Here is a 19,095-nt window from a genome sequence, read left to right on the forward strand (position 1 = left end):
CAACTTTTCAAATTTATCATTCAAATCAATTTCAGAAACAAAGTTAGGATTACCAAATATTTCAAAATAAAAGATCAATTTATAAAGGATTTATGAGTCAGTGTTATTATTATACAGTTATTCAGGAAGAATTCTCATTTTATTTCATCAAACATATGAGACATGTAAAGGAATGCATACCCTGACTTCTTGATTTTACATATAGCCAGTGTACCTTAAAAATATTCAAATCAATGCAAGAATTACAATACCCATATATAGAACTTACAAAAGCAGAGCTAAATCCAGGATGGTCCCGTGGGAGCGGTGGGCGTCCTATTGGTCCTATGAACACAGCATGTGACAAAACTGTTTTGAAGATATCACCACACTTTACTAACATGCAGCGGACATTTGTTTAAATAACAGACTTGGCATAGACACATTTCAGTTAGTTATGTTTTCTGCCAGAAACCTGTAGGTGGTCAATAATGATCAATCAACTGAGCTTTACAAACCACATCTACTGTGGTCTGTCTTGAAGACATGCAGATTTGCCCTTTTGATCGGAAGATCAGACCCTGCCTCTCTGACTATGCAGGCCAACACATTGTACAGGCTCTTGTCAGATTTCATCTTGACTACTGCAATGTCTTACTGATCTTATTGACGGGGATACAAGCCTTTACTATCAAACACCACCAGAGGATCCAAAATGTAGCAGCTTGTCTCATTTTGGATCAGACAAAAGTTCCCACATAACACCACGCTTCAGATCCCTTCACTGGCTTCCAGTGGCTGTCTGCATTAGATTCAAAGCCTTGAACCTTGCTTCCAAAGTCATCAACTAACAGCACCTGTACTCCAGGCATACAATCCCTCACATCCACTGCACTCTGCCAGCAAACAATATCTTGTGGTCCCCTCACCTCAACATACTCTACAGCTTCATTCCCAATTTTCAAAAACCTGCTGAAAACAGAACTCTTACACAACTAGTTTCTCTGAATATAAATCTTAAAAAATCTTGCACTTTCATATCATGAAACGGAAACAGTTCTATCTAGAGCATTTCTAGAGCTTAGATTAGATATTTTGCATGCCTTGTACCTCACTTGTAAGTTGCTTTGGATAAAAGCATCTTCCAAATGATTAAATGTAACGTAAATGTATATATTTTTACCAATTTCTCCATCAGGTCTTGGACAGGGCTCAGTTAGCACTCGCAGCAGGCCATCTGGTTTGTATGAATAGTGCGCCACAAGCTGTGGAGAAAGTTCACATATAAACACTCATCATTAAGGTGCCTGCATCAGTATCTACACAAGAGTATCTAGGGCTGTTTTAAGTGTTTCCTGAGGGTAAAGGAAAGGGCTCTGATGATGTTATTGTTATTGTTGGCTATAAATAGAAGTTATGTCATCAATTTTATTCTGGGAATGTGGAGATTTTAAAGAAATTGTTCAACATTTTGGGAAATATGCAACTGCTAATTTGTTTCCAAATAATCTTCTGCAATAGTTAATATAAAAAGGAATGTCTTATCTATGTCTATGTCTTTTCTGATTGCTAATGATAAGCACAACAAACTAAATTAAGTATCTAAAATAAATCAGAACTTAGTCTTAATATTTCTTTCCATACAACATAAGAAATTATTAACAGATCTGTATATTAACAGTGTCCATATATTCTTATTCACAGATTCATTTCCATATCACAGTGCTGTGTGAAGTGTATATCTAAAATCAGGTTGTGGAAAGCCTAGCTTAGAGTAAATAGTGCAGTGGGAAATATCGTGGCTAGCCTGTTTCTGTCCAAAGTTATTACCACCTCTGCTGCTCTAAAGACATGTTTGTTCACTTTTCTTTATTCTGTACACAAACAGAAATGTAAAAATTACAGTTTGTGGTTTTAGGGACACTTGGTTACTGAAAAACAGCTGGGTGCAGTGACTGTGTGCAGCTTCCCCAAGTCATCACAGGGAGGTTACAGGGTCCTGTGCAGACACCAAACACTGGTTTGGTTTTCTGCACCATAACCACCTTATACAAATATGTTTTGTTTTAAGTTGACAGTGCTTATTCTATAGTGAACAATATGTAACTAATAATTAAAACAATAACAAATAAATCATTTTAATCATCAGTTTTGAAACAGCATTTAGACCCTAATGTAGGATAATGAACATAAATATATAAAATACAAATAAAAAACCTGCAGTGAAGAAGTAAGATTTGAAAAAAGATTTAAGACAAGAGAGCATGATTTTTACGGTGGCTAGTTAAACCCAACTTAGAATGGATTGTCTGGCAGAACATGAACGTAACCTCAGTATTTATGAATGTCTGGTTACAGCCTAAAGAGCGCATTCATGCAGTACTCAGCACAACTAAAGACAGTGTCCATGATGGATATAGAGTATATATAATTAAAACAACCATGAAATACATAATCATTTTATTTTTAAAAGAATATAATGACTTTAAAGGAAAATTAAAAACCTTCAAAGAGTCATAGTTAAAGTGCAACATAAAAAAAAGCAAGAGGAAATTAGAAAATCTATGTTAACCTGCCACAGGGTGTCAAACTTCTTGCCATCTGGAATAGAGAGCTTTTCATTCCTGTCCCTGTCAATGCGGTAATGCATGACTTGTCCTTCATGTAGTAAACACAAAGCATAGGATCCACTCATATCTCTCTGTCGAATCCTGTACACACAAGAAGAAGAAAATGGGACAAAAGTCAGTCAGTAGAGTGGAGGAAGGAACATAGAAGATAGTGGAATTTGCTTGGCTCAGTGTTTCCTCCACTGCAGATACAGATCATACCATAAAAAGACCTTTAAATTAAAAAATCTATTTGATATCCCCATCAGCAACATATCATGCTGTGTTATTTGCCGATAATAATGTTACTGACCACATTGTAACTGATGGTATTTTAATCCATCTATCCATTATCCTAACTTCTTGTCCTCTTAAGGACTAATGCCTATCCCAGCTGACTCTGGGAAAGAGGCAAGTACACTCTGTGCACGTCTCCAGTCTAACACAGAACTGACATATAAAGACAGACAACCATTCACCATTTAACCTAACTGCATGTCTTTGGACTGTGGGAGGGAGCCGTAGTACTGTAAGAAAACCCACACAGACATAGGAAGAACATGTAATCTCCACACAGAAAAGCATCTGGCCATCTGGTAAAACAATGTGTCATCCACAGCAACAATGTCAATGTTTTTGTCCCTTCCCCAGCTCAGACGTGCCACTAGAAGTTTCCCCTTAGATTCTTTTAGGCAATTAGGCTCTTCACTCCTAGGCTAAAACTCCAAGATAGGACATCTTAGGCTAAGATAGGAGCTCTCCCAAGAGTTTTCTTTGATACAAGATTGCATTACCACATAAAGCCCCTGGGTGGTGATCTAGTGTAGTTATACACACCTAACTGTGGGAGCAAAGCTGGTAAAACATCATTGTCAAGAGTAATGTTTTTCATTGAACAACTCTTACAGTTTCAGTTTCCACCAGTGATGGAAAGTAACTAAGTACGTGCAGTCAAGTATTGGATTCAGGTACAATTTTGAAGTACCTGAACTCAGCTTGAGTATTTTCACTTTATATTACTTTTACTTTTTAGAGTGAAATATTGTACTTTCCATTCATTTACATTGACTTGACAACTTTAGTTATTACATTGCCAATGTAGATTCTTAATACAAATACCAGTACATGCGACTCATAAATGTTGATGTATAGATTAACCTCTGGGCTGTATATTAAGTAGTTCAAATAGCTCCACTAGTTGCATAAATAGTGGTGTTTACACATTCATACATCACTAGAGTTAAGTACAAGCAAGACTCTATCCAGAAGGTCTGAGTACTTTTTTTCACTACTGATTTGTAGTACCAGTGACATGATATGGAAAAATACAGTGCATACCCTTCCTGTCGTGACAGTTATATAGTAATTCAGTCAGATTGATGCTTAGAGAAACCCCTTTCTTGAAGGAGTGCCACAAATTTTTGATCATGCACTTAGCTCTTCAACTGATTAAAAGAAGTTGACGTAGTACTTCTACTTGTAGTAGGGAACATTTTAGGTAAGTACTTCCTGAATATGTTTGAGTATGTTTACCAACTGTTTGCCAACAGCATCAGATGGTATTAAATACTTTTTAATCTCCCCATGATCCCATCAACAAATGCTACACAAATATCATATAGTAAACAACATTTCATAAAAGAACACATCCCTCATTACTACAAAGTTCAAGAATAAACCATACAGGAAATACACTGATGTTACAAGACAAGCTGAACTTATCTTGAAGTGTCTGGAGTGTTTCTTCGAAGAACATTATATATCTCTCTCGTCTTTGTTACTTCACTGTCTACATATTGCTTATCAATGTTCATGGTTTATGGGTTCACTCCTTTGTGTTGGATGCACCTTTTATAATAATACTTGAGCCTTTTAAGTGGTACCTTTAGTTCAAAAAGTTTTTTCTTGTGTTATGTTTTAATGAAATACTTATATAGAAGCTTTCTCAAATGAAAATAAATGTCCCTTTTTATAATCACAATTACATATAATAATACATACACTGTAACAGTTCCTGGTTAGTTCTGTGATTGTCTTCTGGTTTTCTTGACTTTCTGTTTTGTTTTTGTATTACTCCTCAGTAATTTAACATCAAAATGTGATGTTATTTTTCATTTAGCGGGAGTGAATTTATTCATGTAAATCATACACATAAGCTCAAGGCTTCTTGCTAGTTTTTGTGGTTTGGGTTGTACTGGAGAAATTTGGACTGCCTTTTCTGGCTACATATTCATTCTGGCTATAGCCCTTAAAATAATAAATTTTTAACATACTCATATAAAAGCAATTTATTACCACATAGGGTTTTACCTGTTACTTGTAGGTCCTAAAACTATTATAACATTAACGTTATAACCAACATTTGCTTATGAGGACAAGTCTGCAATAATTTTGCAGTAATAAAGACAAGCTCAGTTACAGGAACTGAACTGTAACTGGTCATGTGTGTTAATTTTTTATTTATTTTTCTCTGATCCTGGTTATATTCATAAAACATAAAAAAGCCAAACAAAATACTCTCATAAAAATGAGTTTAAAGTCATTTAAAGTTATAAAGTTAACATCAGTCTGTTTCAGTGGAAAAATGGTTCCTTCAAGACATTTCATGAGAAAAGGGACATAACAGTCACATTTTGCCCCGCTGTCTTTCTTCCTCTTGTTTGGCTACTTCAGGAAGTCCTTTGCAAACTGCCAGAGCGGAAACCACTGTGTGCATGTGTGTGTGCTTGTGTTGCTCAGCTTCTATAAATACTCTAACTCTAACGCTAACTTCGTTTAAGTGTAACAAAGCTAAAGATCTTTTTAAATATTTAATATTTAAGTTTATTTAATATACTCATAATAACAATTCTGTACTGCTGTAGTTCTGTTGGACTCTACTATACCATTTCAATTCGTACTAATATTATTTTACATCAAACTATCACAGTGCAGATGCACATGACGTTTGTGCCACACAATTATGAAATCAAAAAGCACAGAGGGAATATACATGAAATAGTTTTAATTCTTAAATAAAATAGAAATGTAATAAAAAATTTAAAAAATATTTTTATTCAATTATACTAGTCAAGGTCTCAAACCTTACACTGTAAAGTGCCTTGAGATTACTTTTGTTTTTGGCGCTATACAAATATAATTAAATTGTATTGAATTAATAATAATAATAATTTATTTATAGAGCACTTTTCTAAACATATGTTACAAAGTACTTCACAAGAGAGACAAAAACACATGTTGCCCACATGTAAATTCTAAGTGTCCTCTTCAGTGTCTAAACACCTGTGAGTCACTAGAGTAAATCACTGTATCATTAATAATGTGATACCGTGTGACTGCAGAGAACCTATCAGCTACCCCTTAGCAAGAGCAAACTAGTACAATTTTTCCTTCAGTTTTTTTTTATTTGTATAGCGCCAATTTACAACAGAAGTTATCTCAAGGCACTTTACAGTGTAAGGTTTAAGACCTTACAGAAAATATTTATACAAAAAATTATAGAGAAAACCCAACAATCCCATTTGAGCAAGCTTTAGGCAAATGCTTGCTCAAAGCTGTTTCTTATTCTAACATCCATTTTTGTGGAATTTGCTTTGACTGTTTCCTACATTAATTTTTGGACCTAAATGTGAGTTTGTAATTTTGAATGATCTTGAATATCTTGGTTTGTACTATACAGTAAGAATTCAGGAAGAGTCTGTATCAAAGCCCCAATAGGTTCTTCAAAGTTCAGTTTAGTTATGAGAAGGTTCAAGTGCATGTTAAGTTTCTGCACTATAAAGGGGCAACGTGAGATCATAGATAGCTGGCGAAATACTGTATATTCTTAATTTTTAACAGCATTGACAAGATAGAATTTATTAATTCCTTGACATTAGCAGTTGCTGTTCTGGAGACTTGGCAGCAATTTGGTACAGTACATTACTGTGGACATATAATGTCACTATGACTGAAGCCAGAATAACAAGGATTGTGAGACTATTGGCAGGGTGCAGATACATTTTGTTTAGCATAATTTTAACATGTCTAGGATCACAGTGTTCCCTGCTCCAGTTCCAGCAGCCATGCAACCCTCTGGATGGGAAGTGGAATAGTTCATGTTGGTTCAGCTAAGGTAAAAAGTCCCTACTATTTGAATTGGTAAAATTTGATGGGAGAGGGAGAACCTGCCTGAGAATATGACTTTGAAAGCAAGAAGATTGCCTAAAAATGAACCTTTAAGGTAGGTTTTTGGGAGCTTGTTTTAGATATAAAGACAGAATTTTGGATTGGATGTTGGATTTTTTCCAACCTGGGTCATAAAAGACAATCTATATTAAATAAGGAAAATGGAGGTATTTTGCCATGTTCTGGATAATCTGGGCTCTTGAGAAATTTACAGGATTCTTGCAAAATTTGATAATTAATTTTACACCACACTGTAAACACAGCCAACATAGAAATACTTACAGGAATTTCCCATTTACACGGGCCCCATTTTGAAGCCTGGGCTCAGAGTCTTCTCGCGTAATTGGTCCATGGAACCAGGGCATCCTTTCATGTGCAGTGGTGGCAATAAGCTTCTCCAGCTGAGGCCTCTGGCTGATGATGGCCTGTTCTAGAGCCGCCCCCTGCACACATGCATGATCTATGAGCTCACACTTAAAATATATAGGCCAAGTCAGATATGTGATTATTTAATTATACTGCATGCACTATGTGTAACTACATATAGGGCATGCAACTGAGCACACAAACTGTGGGGACTGTGTGAAGAAGAGCAGCATATACTGAACAAACCACAAAAGTGGAGGGGGTGACTGATGCTTGTGAACAATTACACATATATCTTTGAACTCACTCACAAAGTAGTTTTGCCTTTGGACTTTCAGTAAAAACTCATTAACCAGTAGCTACATGTTGGGTGTTTAATGAAACACTGGAAACTCACAGGACACAGAATAACAAGGACTATTAAACAGACTTTTGATGTAGGGACCAGTGAAATAGATCTTAAGGTTCATGTATGTGGTTTAGTTAATATTATCTTACAGCAAGTACAAATTAAATTCAGTTCCAGAAATGTCATGCAAGTCATGAACAGAGATACTGCCTTTGGTCACAGGAGAAAACACACTTTTATGACCTAATAATTCTAGTGTTTATGATATTTTTATATTCTTTAAATATGATACCAAATTTATTTTAAATCAGTTTAATGAAATATATTCACAGTACACAATATTCTGTTTACCATATTATCATCATGACCTTTGCCAGTTTACAATGAGGTATTTTAGTCGATAATTGCAATGTATGAGATTTTTGGAGGCTTAGATTTTGCTAATTATTAAACTGCATGATTGTGCATTTTCTCATACAGGAAGTATTCATCAGTGTGAAACAAGTTGCAGTCCTCTGAGCTAAATGCCCATAATGGTCATCTGTCCTTACCCTCACATACAACCCATAAGGAGAATCTCGTCAAATGACCGCAGGTATCTCTTAAAATGGCATCATAATGGTGGCAGTTCTACCATTCTTTTCTCATAACAGAAGCAGTAATAGTAAACACGTAGTTACAATAATTTAAACCAGGACAGTTTGGTTATGTTGAGGCAAACAGTCACCAGTCACTTCACACAGGACTCAACCTCAGTCTTCTGTGGGAAATCATGGCTTTTATGACACAACTATCCCCCCAACCTCGCTACAGTACATTACTTTTGGTCATATCATGTTGGCACAAATGACATATAAACTATTTTACAGGAAGACACTAGCAAATATTCTATTACTTAGACGATAGAGTTGAAACTTACCTGCAGGTTCCAGGTCTGTTTTACATACTCTCGAATCAGTTTTTCCTTTAAGTCCTCAAATGGGCCCACCTTCGGTTGCATGTTTTTGGGCCTGTTACAGGGTTTCTTCAGAAGACACACAAGGCCATCCATCTCCTGAGAGTGGTAGTCAATCACATCCACAGGGCTCCTGTGGCTCTTACCACCAGCAATAGCATATGTTTCATTGACTTGTCTTTCAATGGTGTAGTGGTAACAACGGTTTGAATGCGACACAGACAGTGCAAAGCCCCCCAGGTAATTTCGACTTTGCCTTAGCAGATACAAGCCGTTGCCCAAGCCTGCCTGCCGCAGGTAATCCTCTGCCTCCTCTCTGGCAATGTTTCCATAGAAGAATGGTAGGGTATTAACTGTGTCAGCCATGTTGCTTTTTGGTCAATGGCTCCCTCACAAAGTTCAGCCAGCAGGATGGAATCTGACCTAAAAACACAAGTAAAAGCAAATTAGAATTGTTTAGACTGATAAAGTGCCCACATTGTGCAAAATCCACTGTTAATATTTGCAAACATATGTTACTCTCTGGTGCATGTAGACACTCACTAGGTATGCTAGAAGTGCACTCCATCCTTTTTTTATATTTTCTGGTTTTGCAGAAACCAGTCCCTGAATGGTCCATTTAATCTTTGCACTTGAAATGACAAATTGTCGACTCTCAGGGACCCAGTCCCTGCTCAGGCTCGGTCCAAACACAGCTTAAGACAACCTTGACTGAAAATTCACTGTCATTGTTTTTTGTCACTTGTTGACAACACTTGTCTACAGCAGACTCAGTCTGCAAACAGAAGTGTGAAAAGCATGGACAGTGTTCACTTGTTGGCTGTATCGATAAACACAAAAGTCTCTCTTCTTTCTCTAATCCCTTTAAAGATCCGAACAAACTTTTATTTATTATTATTATAGTTTTTTCGGGAGTGGTCCTCAGACAAGCAAGCAAACCAGTATATGTGCGTGTCTGCATGCAAAGTTTTAACCCTTCATGGCTGCTGGATTGACTTTGTATTTGCCAGAGTGGTTCCCAATTAAACGGGTGTTATGTTATGTCACCTGGAGTAATCAGGCCTCGCTCAAGGGACCTGGCAGGGCTTACCCGAAAGAGCAACGTGGACCCACCTGCCTACAGGAGCATAAGGGGCCGGCACATTGTGGGTCGACTATATTATGGTTGTTTTTATATTATATAGTTTTTTTGAGCCCAAAAAACTGGTCCCTGAGGACCCCAAATTATGCCTGTCCATTTTCATGCTGGAAGCCGTGTGGATCATAGTAAGCGGCAAATTTGAAAATGTGTGCAAACAGACCCTCTCAAAAACAACCAGTTTTAAGGTGCTGCCACCTCAACCCCCTCTTTGTTGATGTGTCTGTGACATTTGTGAACAAAGTTGGAAAAACGCAGAGGTGCTACGACTTACAAAGACACAGCAGGATATTATGTGGTAGCATCAGACATGGTTATAATCGGTTAAATTATCCTGCTCTGGAGTGTGAGAGAAGTTCAAGTTAGCCCCATTAGCATTACTGTGCTGCCAATGGAGCTACATGTAATGAGCTAACCCAGTAAATAAACAAGACAAAACACTCAGTGTCTATAACACTTACAGATTCAAACTTTGCCCAAGTATCATACTCGGGTGAGAATCAATCCATCACTGAGCTTCAGTGCTGAAATTAATCCAGACATCCAAACAGTCAGAGTTTTACACACATGCGAGTGCACACACTTATATTTGTTTTACCGCTAAAGTAGAAAAAAACTCTAGCTAAAACAAACAAAACAATTAGCCACAAACGGTCGAAACTTTGCATGTACACAGACACATACACTGGTTTCCTTGCTCATCTGAGGACCACTCTGGGAAAAACAAATAAATTCACCTTGTGTTCAGGTCCTGAGAGGATGGGAGGAAGAAGAGAGACATCTGTGTTCATCCATACATCCAACAAGTGAGCACTGTCCGTGCTTTGCACTCTGCTGCTACTGTTTTGCTGTGACTCTGCTGTAGCAAGGAAAAACTATGAACAAGGATTGGGTCACTGAGATTCAACAATCTGTCATTTTAAGCTTTGAATAGACCATTCCAGGACTGATTTCTACAAAACAAATTCATTTGGGAATGGGAATTCATTTTCCCCCTAATCACAACAAGCTGGCCAGATCCCGGTTGCAACAAAGCAACCTTTTTAGTAAGCAGCCGCTGCTTACCCTGCTTGTTCAATGTTTTACCTACAGTAGACTCATGAACACATATGTTAGCCAGTTCCAATGATGCCTTCAAGTCTTTTGCTGTCACTCAGGGTTGCTTCATTACCTCATTAATGAGTGTTTGTTGTGGGGGGTCACTTTGACTGGCCGCCCACTTCTTGGTAGAGAAGCCACAGTCCCAATGTGTATCTATGTGGAGATTGTTTGCCTAACTTTAGACTGGTTGAATTTCTATAGTCTTTGACATAACTTTGTAACCCTTTCCAGCTTTATGTAGAAGAACAATTCTTGATTATAGATGCTCTGAAAGCTCTTTTTGATGAAGCATCTCTCTCATAAGCATATTTTTTTTGTGCAGAGTGTTTTTGTAAGTTGAAGTAGCTGTAGTCCACACCTCAAACTAATTTTCTTAACTTATGCCAACAGGGTTAGGGTTAGGGTTAGGGGTTAGGGGTTAGGGTTCTTGTGCAGAGTGTTAAAGGGTTCACATACTTTTTTCACTGACAGTGTGGGGTTTTTCTGGTTGTTTTTTTTTAAAGACATCAAAGATCAGAATTTTTTTGTGTCATTATTCATATTTTAATAAAACCATGAAATTCCAAAATCTTCACATACTTTTTCTTGCCACTGTATGGTGTAGGACGTTGTCGTTGTCAAAGTTCAATGTTTCACTTGTCTCACGTTAGCTCCTGTAGATGCTGCGTCATCTGCCTGGCAACTTTGAGTGTGGGGAGGAAACAATGCTGTCCAGTATTTTGAATTTATAGATGTGCAATTTATGCACATTGAATATCACATAAAACAGAACCAATTTGATGAAAATTGTGTAATTTTCAAAATATTTATAGACCTAAGTGTATTTAAAAAATCCTTAAATAATTGTGCATACCTATATGTGACTTCTTTTACAGTTTTATATTGTACTGCATTAAAATACACTATTACTGTATATTGCCTTGCAAAAAAGCCTAAAAACTAAAAATTTAACTTTGCTGTGCACTGTGCTGTTATTTGGCATGGTGTCCTGTGCTGCCAGTCCTCACTACCCAGAGAACCCACAATCCAAGTGAACGTCTTACTGACATGAGACTAACTGCAGGAGACTAACATTTTTTCACTCTGGCCCAAAGACACCCCAAGACAGGTCTGTCACTGTGAACCATTATTAGCTTGCTGTCTCAAATCCAAGCATTTGAAGGTGTTTTAGCCTGAATAGACTGAAGAAGCTACTTGTGTGAGTAATGAATTTTTTTTTTGTTGGAAGCTCTCACTTCAACTGTACAGTAAGCTGGTCTGTTCTGATCACTAAGCAGACCCACTCACAGGGCTAACTCAAGGCACAACCACTGCACAAATCAGCACTGCATTTTTAGAAAGCAGGTCTAGTCACACGTTGGCATCTCATAATCTGAGGTCCATTTCTCCCACCTAAAGGTTTTTTTCTGATACCATAAACTGATGTAAAGACTTTTCTAGAACACTTTCCTAGACTTTTCTGACACCAGTGTCACTCATTTACTGTGACCCACTGGAAACAAAAGCCTTGTGTGACACAATGCAACTGTTCAGCAAACAATTAACAACTCTAACCACTTACAATGAGCAATATCATTCTTTGTGTAATCTGACAAGATGGTTTAGGCACTGCTCAAACTTGTAACTTGTTTAGTCTAGGGTTTGATCCAAATATTTAATAGTGTTTGTTTTGGCTATTTAGACAGCATATTTTCTACTAGCCAGTTCTTAATTTTACTGAATTACTCACTTAACATCACATGTATTAATGTATTCATCTGAGAAAAACACCTCACAATTACCTTTCCTTTCTCTTCTGTGAATGAAACCCCATTCTGCTTTTGAGTAAAAAGATTTAGTTTTATAATTTAAGAGAAAATTCCCCTGGAACTGGGTAAGCAAAATAAATGAGGAAGATGTCAAGATATGCAGTGTTGAATAGTTTCTTATAAATGTTTTGAGATACAAATTGCGATGTACATGAGAAACATGATGTTCTACTTAGAGCCAAGTCCTCTAGACCTTGATATCATTTAAGTGTAATGTAAAATTGGTAAGCTTACATAGTGCTTTGAATTGACAAAAGCATTTTACAAGTTGGCATGATCATTTAAATATGATCTTTGATATTTAACCTTGCTTTTGTAGATGGCTGCTCTACTCTACTGTCATGATTCCAGCTTTCTCCTGCCTGTCTGTTCCTGGTTTTTCCCCTCCCTGCCTCACTATTCTGATTACTCATTATCCACACCTGTGTCTCTCCTATTTAAGCAGCTCCATTTGCCTCTCAGATTGTCTCACGTCAATCTGAGAAGACATACTATCCAGCATTCTTTCGGACTGACTTCTTGATATTGAACCTGCCTGATCTGAACCTGCCTTTGCTCATCCCTTCGGTACCACAAGTGTTTTCTGCCTGACCTGTTCCTGCTCCCCTCTGCCTCCTTCCCTGTTCTGTCCCTGAGTTGGATTTCCCTGTGTATGACCTGGACCGTCTCCTGACATTGCTATCAGCCTTTTGGATTTCTGTTCTCAGTATAGCCTATCTGTGTTGACCTGGATTGTTGTTTAGACCTCTACTTCAGCTTTACGGACACAAGTGCTTGGACTGCTGTGTATGACCCTGGAATTGTTTCTCATTCTGCCCCTGGGATTTCTGGAGAACTGTCAACTGTTACTGTGTGTTTTCACTAACCCATTGTGCTTATGCAACATAGCTTATTCTCCAGACCATATCATTCCTCCTCTGCGTCCAGTTTACATGTGCTTCATTCTGCTGTCAGCCATCTTGGAAGCTCCACCTTATCCACCGGTACCGCTACAAGCCACCACCACTTACAGTTCACCACTCAATAGTCTACAACTCCTCGGTCTCCTATCTGGTTCGCTCCTCCCGGCCACCGCTCACCAAGACTTAAGTGAGTACTCCTATATAACATTACCCAAGATCCAGCCAGACTCGATCTAACTCTGTCTCCTCGGCAATGGAGTCGGATTCTAGGTTTGTGACATGCACGCTCAGCCAGTGTGCTAGTGCAGGTGCTAGTAAAAGAGCTAGTCCAGAGTCCTACACAGGGTTAACAAAGCCACGATCTCTGAACACAGGCGGACAGCTACAGGATTGACAACCTTGGCGATAGGAAAGGTTACGATAAAGCAAGGAGCCAACTTGTGGTTCTCCAAGCCAGATGACACCTGCAAACGGAGGCTCACGCTGACGGAACTGATGAGTCCTGTTCCAGAGCTCGAAACAGCGGCAGTTGGCAGCTATACACCACCTGAAAAGAAGTCGACCCCGTGGTGGAAAAAGGCAGGGAGTTGTGAGCATACTCGTCTTAAACCATATTCCTAGACTAAGATGATGGGTCCCAGGAGCACAGGAGCACAGAAGCCAGTTTCCAGTTCCCGATTAAGTACTTTGTCTGGTTGTTGTATTAGGAGTGTAAACCAGATGAGGCCCCCACGATACCAAGCACGAGACAGATCTCGATCCAGAAATGAGCCATAAATTGGGGTCTCCTTGGCTGAAGGTAGGATAAAGAGATGAAATGTGCCATCTTGGAATGACTGTCCACAACTGTGAGTACAGTAGTGTGGCAGTTGGACGGTAGGAGACCAGTGACAAAATCCAAGAAGATGTATGACCAAGGATGACAGGGAACAGGGAGAGGTTGAAGGAAACCAGCTGGAGCCCTGTGGGAGGTTTTGGCCAGACACAAACAGGACAGGCAGACACAAATGTTGTGTCAGTGGAGAGAAAGGCCACCAAAAATGCCACATCGCGGGTTGATTTCATGCAGGATAGCACAAAAGACAAGAGGAGTAGTACCAATCCAGCACCTTGGACTGGAGATGATCTGGAATGTACAACTTGTATGGTGGGCAGGATAAAGGAGAGTGAGCATGAGCTTTCAGTACCTCCTTCTCATTGTTCAAAAGGGTGACCTAAAGATGAACAGCAGGAGGCAGAATGAAATCTGGTTATTCTTCTGATTCCAAAGAACCAAGCTGGTAAGACAAAGAAATTGAACCATATAAAAAACAGGGCCCACCTGGCTTGGCGAGATTTCAACCTCTTAGCTGTCTTAAGGTATTTCAGATTCTTGTGGTAAGTCTAAATTAGAAAGGGTTGCTCACCCCCTTCAACCAATGGAATCTTGCCACTGACAGGAGCTCATGGTCCCCAATGCTGTAATGAATGGGGAATAATATGGTCGTCAAGTGCTCTAATCTGTACGGACTCAGGCACGGCATGAAATGGCAACGGAGATTATCTGCTAGGTGAAAATCAATGCAACTGCATCTTCTCCAGAATCAATAAAGGCAGGGATGGTGATGATCTTGTCCTGAAGATGGAGTTTGATTTCTGTGAGTGGGCTAGAAGTAGGGGAACGATTCAGGGTTCAGGTTAGCAATACTTGTACTCACAGATAGGTGGAGGATAAGCAGAGTGACACCTGGACTACAAAGATGACCGTGGAACAAACAACAAGAAGGTCAGAGGTGAGTGATGTCACTTCCCCAAGATGGCAGCCCCCATGCACTGGAACATGTGCTTTCAGTAATGCATACGGCAGGAGAACCGTAACACAAGCACTGAATGAGATGATAGCTTAGTAGAGGTGAGATTGAGCAGTTAGGAATGAAGGTCTCTTGGAGCAATAATCGTGGTGAGCCGTCAATATTCCAGAAGTCCACAATCTAATATTACAGAGTAACAGAGCCCTTCCAGCGTCATACTCATGGTAAACAGAGCCAGTCCAGAGTCATACACAGGGTTAACAAAGCCAGTCCAGAGTCATACACAGAGTAATCCTATTTCACAGTAACAGAGCCGGTCCAGAGTCCTATAAAGGGTTAACAGAGCCAGTCCAGAGTCTGCTAATGTTGCATGTAGTTACTGAAGTTGAAAAACTGAAATATAGCAGTGGCTCTCTTCATTAATTTCCTATTTATGTCTATTAATTGTTTAAACCCTAATCTATGTATTCTGAAGTCTTATGTCTATGAAGATTCTCAGTCATTCAGGTGAAGTGATCTGGAAGTTGAGTCACATAAACTAGACTTCCTGGATAAAGCTACTCAATTCAATTCAATTTTATTTGTATTGTGCCAAATCACAACAGAAGTTATCTTAAGGCACTTTACAGTGTAAGGTTTAGGGCCTTACAGAGTATGATTGTATAAAAAAAATCTATAGTAAACTCAACAATCCCATTTGAGCAAACTTTAGGCAACAGTGGAGAGGAAGAACTCCCTTTAGAGGAAGGGACCTCCAGCAGAACCTCGCTCATGGTGGGCAGCCATCTGCCTCGACCGGTTGGGGTGAGTGGAAAGAGGAGAGATAAAAGAACAGCAGGCAACAAAAAAACAACAACAAGATACTGATCCAAGTAGCTTCATCTGTGATAACCAGGTCATCACTGATAGATGAGCAGTGAAACATTTAAACCTAACAAGAACAAAGTTCAGTTGCCACGACCCAACTTCCAGACATTTTGGAGTCTTGGTGTTGTTGAATTAACATAACAATCACGTTGTAATCAAAGCCACATTATGACATGGAAAATACTGAGTCAGTGCACTAACATTGACATGTCATTGATTTCCATGAATTGTATTTTATAATGTTGCTATGATGTCATCTTCATATGATTGTTTCAGCAAACACAATACTAACATAAATACACTATCTCAGAAAATGGCCAGCTCTGTTGTTAGCACTTATGCCTCACAGCCTGCCCTGTGTCTGCTTAGGTTTCTGCCAGATACTCCTGCTTCCTCCCACCATCCAAAGACATACTTGTTAATTGGTCACTCTAATTTGGGTATGAATGTGAGTGTGAATAGTTGTCTGTCTCTGTATATAGACCCCATAATAGATTGTCCATGGTGTACCCTGCCTCTCGCCCAATAACAGCTGGGATAGGTCCCGTCCTTAGGAGGACAAGAAGTTAAGATATTGGATGTATGAATCTCAGAAAGGTATTTGTTTTGCAAACAAGAGAAACATCCATCTTGTTTCATGGCTTGGTTGTAAGTTAATCTGGCTGCCTCTGCTGCCAACAATATGCTTTTTGAACTGTATGTGAAAAATCCAAAACACAGAGTTAGTATGTTGAATGACACACAGTGGTGTGGTTTTGAATGCTGTAATATTATTATTATCTTTTTAAGTTCAAAAGGGGGCTTTGTACTTGTGAAACATAGTTTTCCTAAATTTAAGGGTCGCTCTTGTAAAATTAAAAGGTCAAGACACACTTACAAATGAATTGTATTATTTCCTTTTTGTTCTGGTATTTTTGCAAATATGACTAAAATACCTATATTAAACTTTGAATTAAATTTAAAGTGCTTTCACAATGTGAGAAATATGTGGATGAACTCCATTATAGCTTGTTGACCAGAAAAAAATAGAGTTGAGGCAGTTCCTCTTTTTTATGGTGTTAACTCATTTTGAACACCAAATTCAGTTTCATCATATTGGACGATACTGCTTTCATTTTGTATACCTCCAAATAACCAAGAAGTTCCTGTCAAATGCTTGATGATGCAGAACTGTTCCCCTTGTGTTTACCGTACTTCATGACTCAGTGACTGCATAACATGCTCTAAAAAGGTGATATTGAACATTTCACTTCGTCCATCCATTTAAGTGATCTCCTTTTTCCCCTAAGATTGATTAGTTTTTTTGTATTTACATTTTTGAGCTTTGATGATGATAGAGGTACCACATATTGTTATAGCTGAAATAATAGTTAGATGTTAAACAAAAAGTGCAAACAATTAACACTCATAACTTCATCTGCTGAAGAAGATTATTTGATGTTATTGAAAGCTCTACAGAGAGAGAGATAGCTCTACAGAAAGAGTTCATCTCTGCTTTTCTCTTTGTCAAAGTCTCCAGTTTATCAAGATTATAAAGTGGCTGTGTGTCTGGTTGTGGTAAAGAAGACATACTTAAAAAACACATTAACCTGACTCCACCAATACAGTACTGGTTGTCTCCGCCCATCTTGACACACAAATACAGTTACAGTGCCTAAGTAGCAATTTATAATTAGTTTCAATACTGGTAATACAAACCATTAGAAGGATGAAACAAAAGTAAAAACAGCATAAGTATAGTACACAGCTAAACATTCCTCAAGTATCAAAGTTAAAGTAGCTGTGCAGAAAGCTGTCCTGCTGATATATTGTTATACATCACATGTACATACTGTCGCTGTAGCTGCTTGAAGTGGAGGCAATTTGAACTACATGTAGTTAGGTAGATTATAATTCAATGGTTTTCAACGTGGTCCAGTTTTAAAGCTCGCAACAAGAGTCTTGAGAGTAATGAGATATTTAATGTGGTTGCAAGGAAGCAACATTCTAAATAGTTTTTTTTTTCTTATATTTTTGTGAAATACTATACTTGTTTTATTGTTTAAATGAAATTATCTGGAACATTAAAAGGAGAAATGCATTGTATATCTTCATATAATTTTATATACCTGTCCTATGTTTTTTAATGTTACATTTTAATCTGCAAAATATCTGAAGTTTTCATTAAATGTTGGAGTAAAAAGTACAGTAAAAGTACAGAGTATTAGGTAGAAGAAAGGTGCTAAACTAAATACTATCTAGTATTAGTTTTATTAACAAACTCTAAGCAGTAGATGAGGTAAATAAATCAAATAGAGCAGTTAATATATCTTGGAAACATTCTATGCTGTTGTCTAGTTCATTCATTTTTACATAAGAATTACTCCTGAAATATGATTAACTTCACCAGAAACAAAGGGAATGATCTCACCACTTTTGGCTATTTTTGCTTGTTTGGTTAAAAACAAGTCATCAGAGTGAAAGAAAAAAATACTTGGTAAGACATAAAACCCAGCAAAAAAGGAACTGTGACCTTTCAAATTTGTACAAAAAGTTGAACTACTTTAACACCAGCAGTAATAATTAAAACATTAATACTGCACTTACTCTGTATCGTGTGTTGAAGTCCTTCCAGAGTTTGACCCTCTTCTACTTTGTTTCTTTGAGTCCTTCAGAAGTCAGAACAACATGTGAACAGGTCATCTTGAATCAAACCAGCTCTTCACAAACTCAAAATGTGCAGCTACAACTTACATAAAACAAGTCAATAACTTACAGTTGATCCAGACTAGAGCAGGTTAACCGTCAGTCTGTACATTGACACACTGTGAGGTGTAGGAGCACCGAAACTTCCTCATTTCAACAACTTCCTTGACAATTTAATTTTTCTACTTCCTTTTTTTTATCTAAACACTGACCAGCACATGTGGTGCATGCAGGAAATGATGTGGCAGCATTAACGCTAAAGCATAACTTTAGCCTTGATGACTTTAGCAATTGCACCAATTTAAATATAAATTATATGTTTTCAAAATATATTGTATTGAGAAACAAAGATCATTGCTGACCTTGAAAACTGTACTTG

At 38.0% G+C, this 19,095-nt stretch overlaps 1 protein-coding gene across 5 annotated transcripts in view; it reads right to left on the reverse strand.

The window, feature by feature from the left end:
• Positions 1 to 18,881, reverse strand: part of syk (spleen tyrosine kinase) — a 29,329-nt gene extending 10,448 nt beyond the window's left edge. The window contains exons 1-8 of one of the 5 annotated variants that reach the window (XM_026339623.1): positions 18,787 to 18,881; positions 18,618 to 18,679; positions 10,301 to 10,419; positions 8,390 to 8,848; positions 7,038 to 7,198; positions 2,552 to 2,690; positions 1,163 to 1,244; positions 269 to 324 (exon numbers count right to left, since the gene is read on the reverse strand). In XM_026339623.1, coding sequence (XP_026195408.1) covers positions 269 to 324; positions 1,163 to 1,244; positions 2,552 to 2,690; positions 7,038 to 7,198; positions 8,390 to 8,791 — 840 coding nt within the window. In that variant the 5' untranslated portion in view covers positions 8,792 to 8,848; positions 10,301 to 10,419; positions 18,618 to 18,679; positions 18,787 to 18,881. Of the gene's footprint in view, positions 1 to 268; positions 325 to 1,162; positions 1,245 to 2,551; positions 2,691 to 7,037; positions 7,199 to 8,389; positions 8,849 to 10,300; positions 10,423 to 18,617; positions 18,680 to 18,764 lie in introns of all 5 variants that reach the window. The other 4 variants (XM_026339622.1, XM_026339625.1, XM_026339621.1 and 1 more) reach the window with 4 other exon arrangements.
• Between the last annotated feature and the right edge of the window lie 214 nt (positions 18,882 to 19,095).

The sequence above is a fragment of the Anabas testudineus genome, chromosome 22 (genome assembly GCF_900324465.2).
Source record: "Anabas testudineus chromosome 22, fAnaTes1.2, whole genome shotgun sequence".
NCBI classification, from domain to species: Eukaryota; Metazoa; Chordata; class Actinopteri; order Anabantiformes; family Anabantidae; genus Anabas; species Anabas testudineus.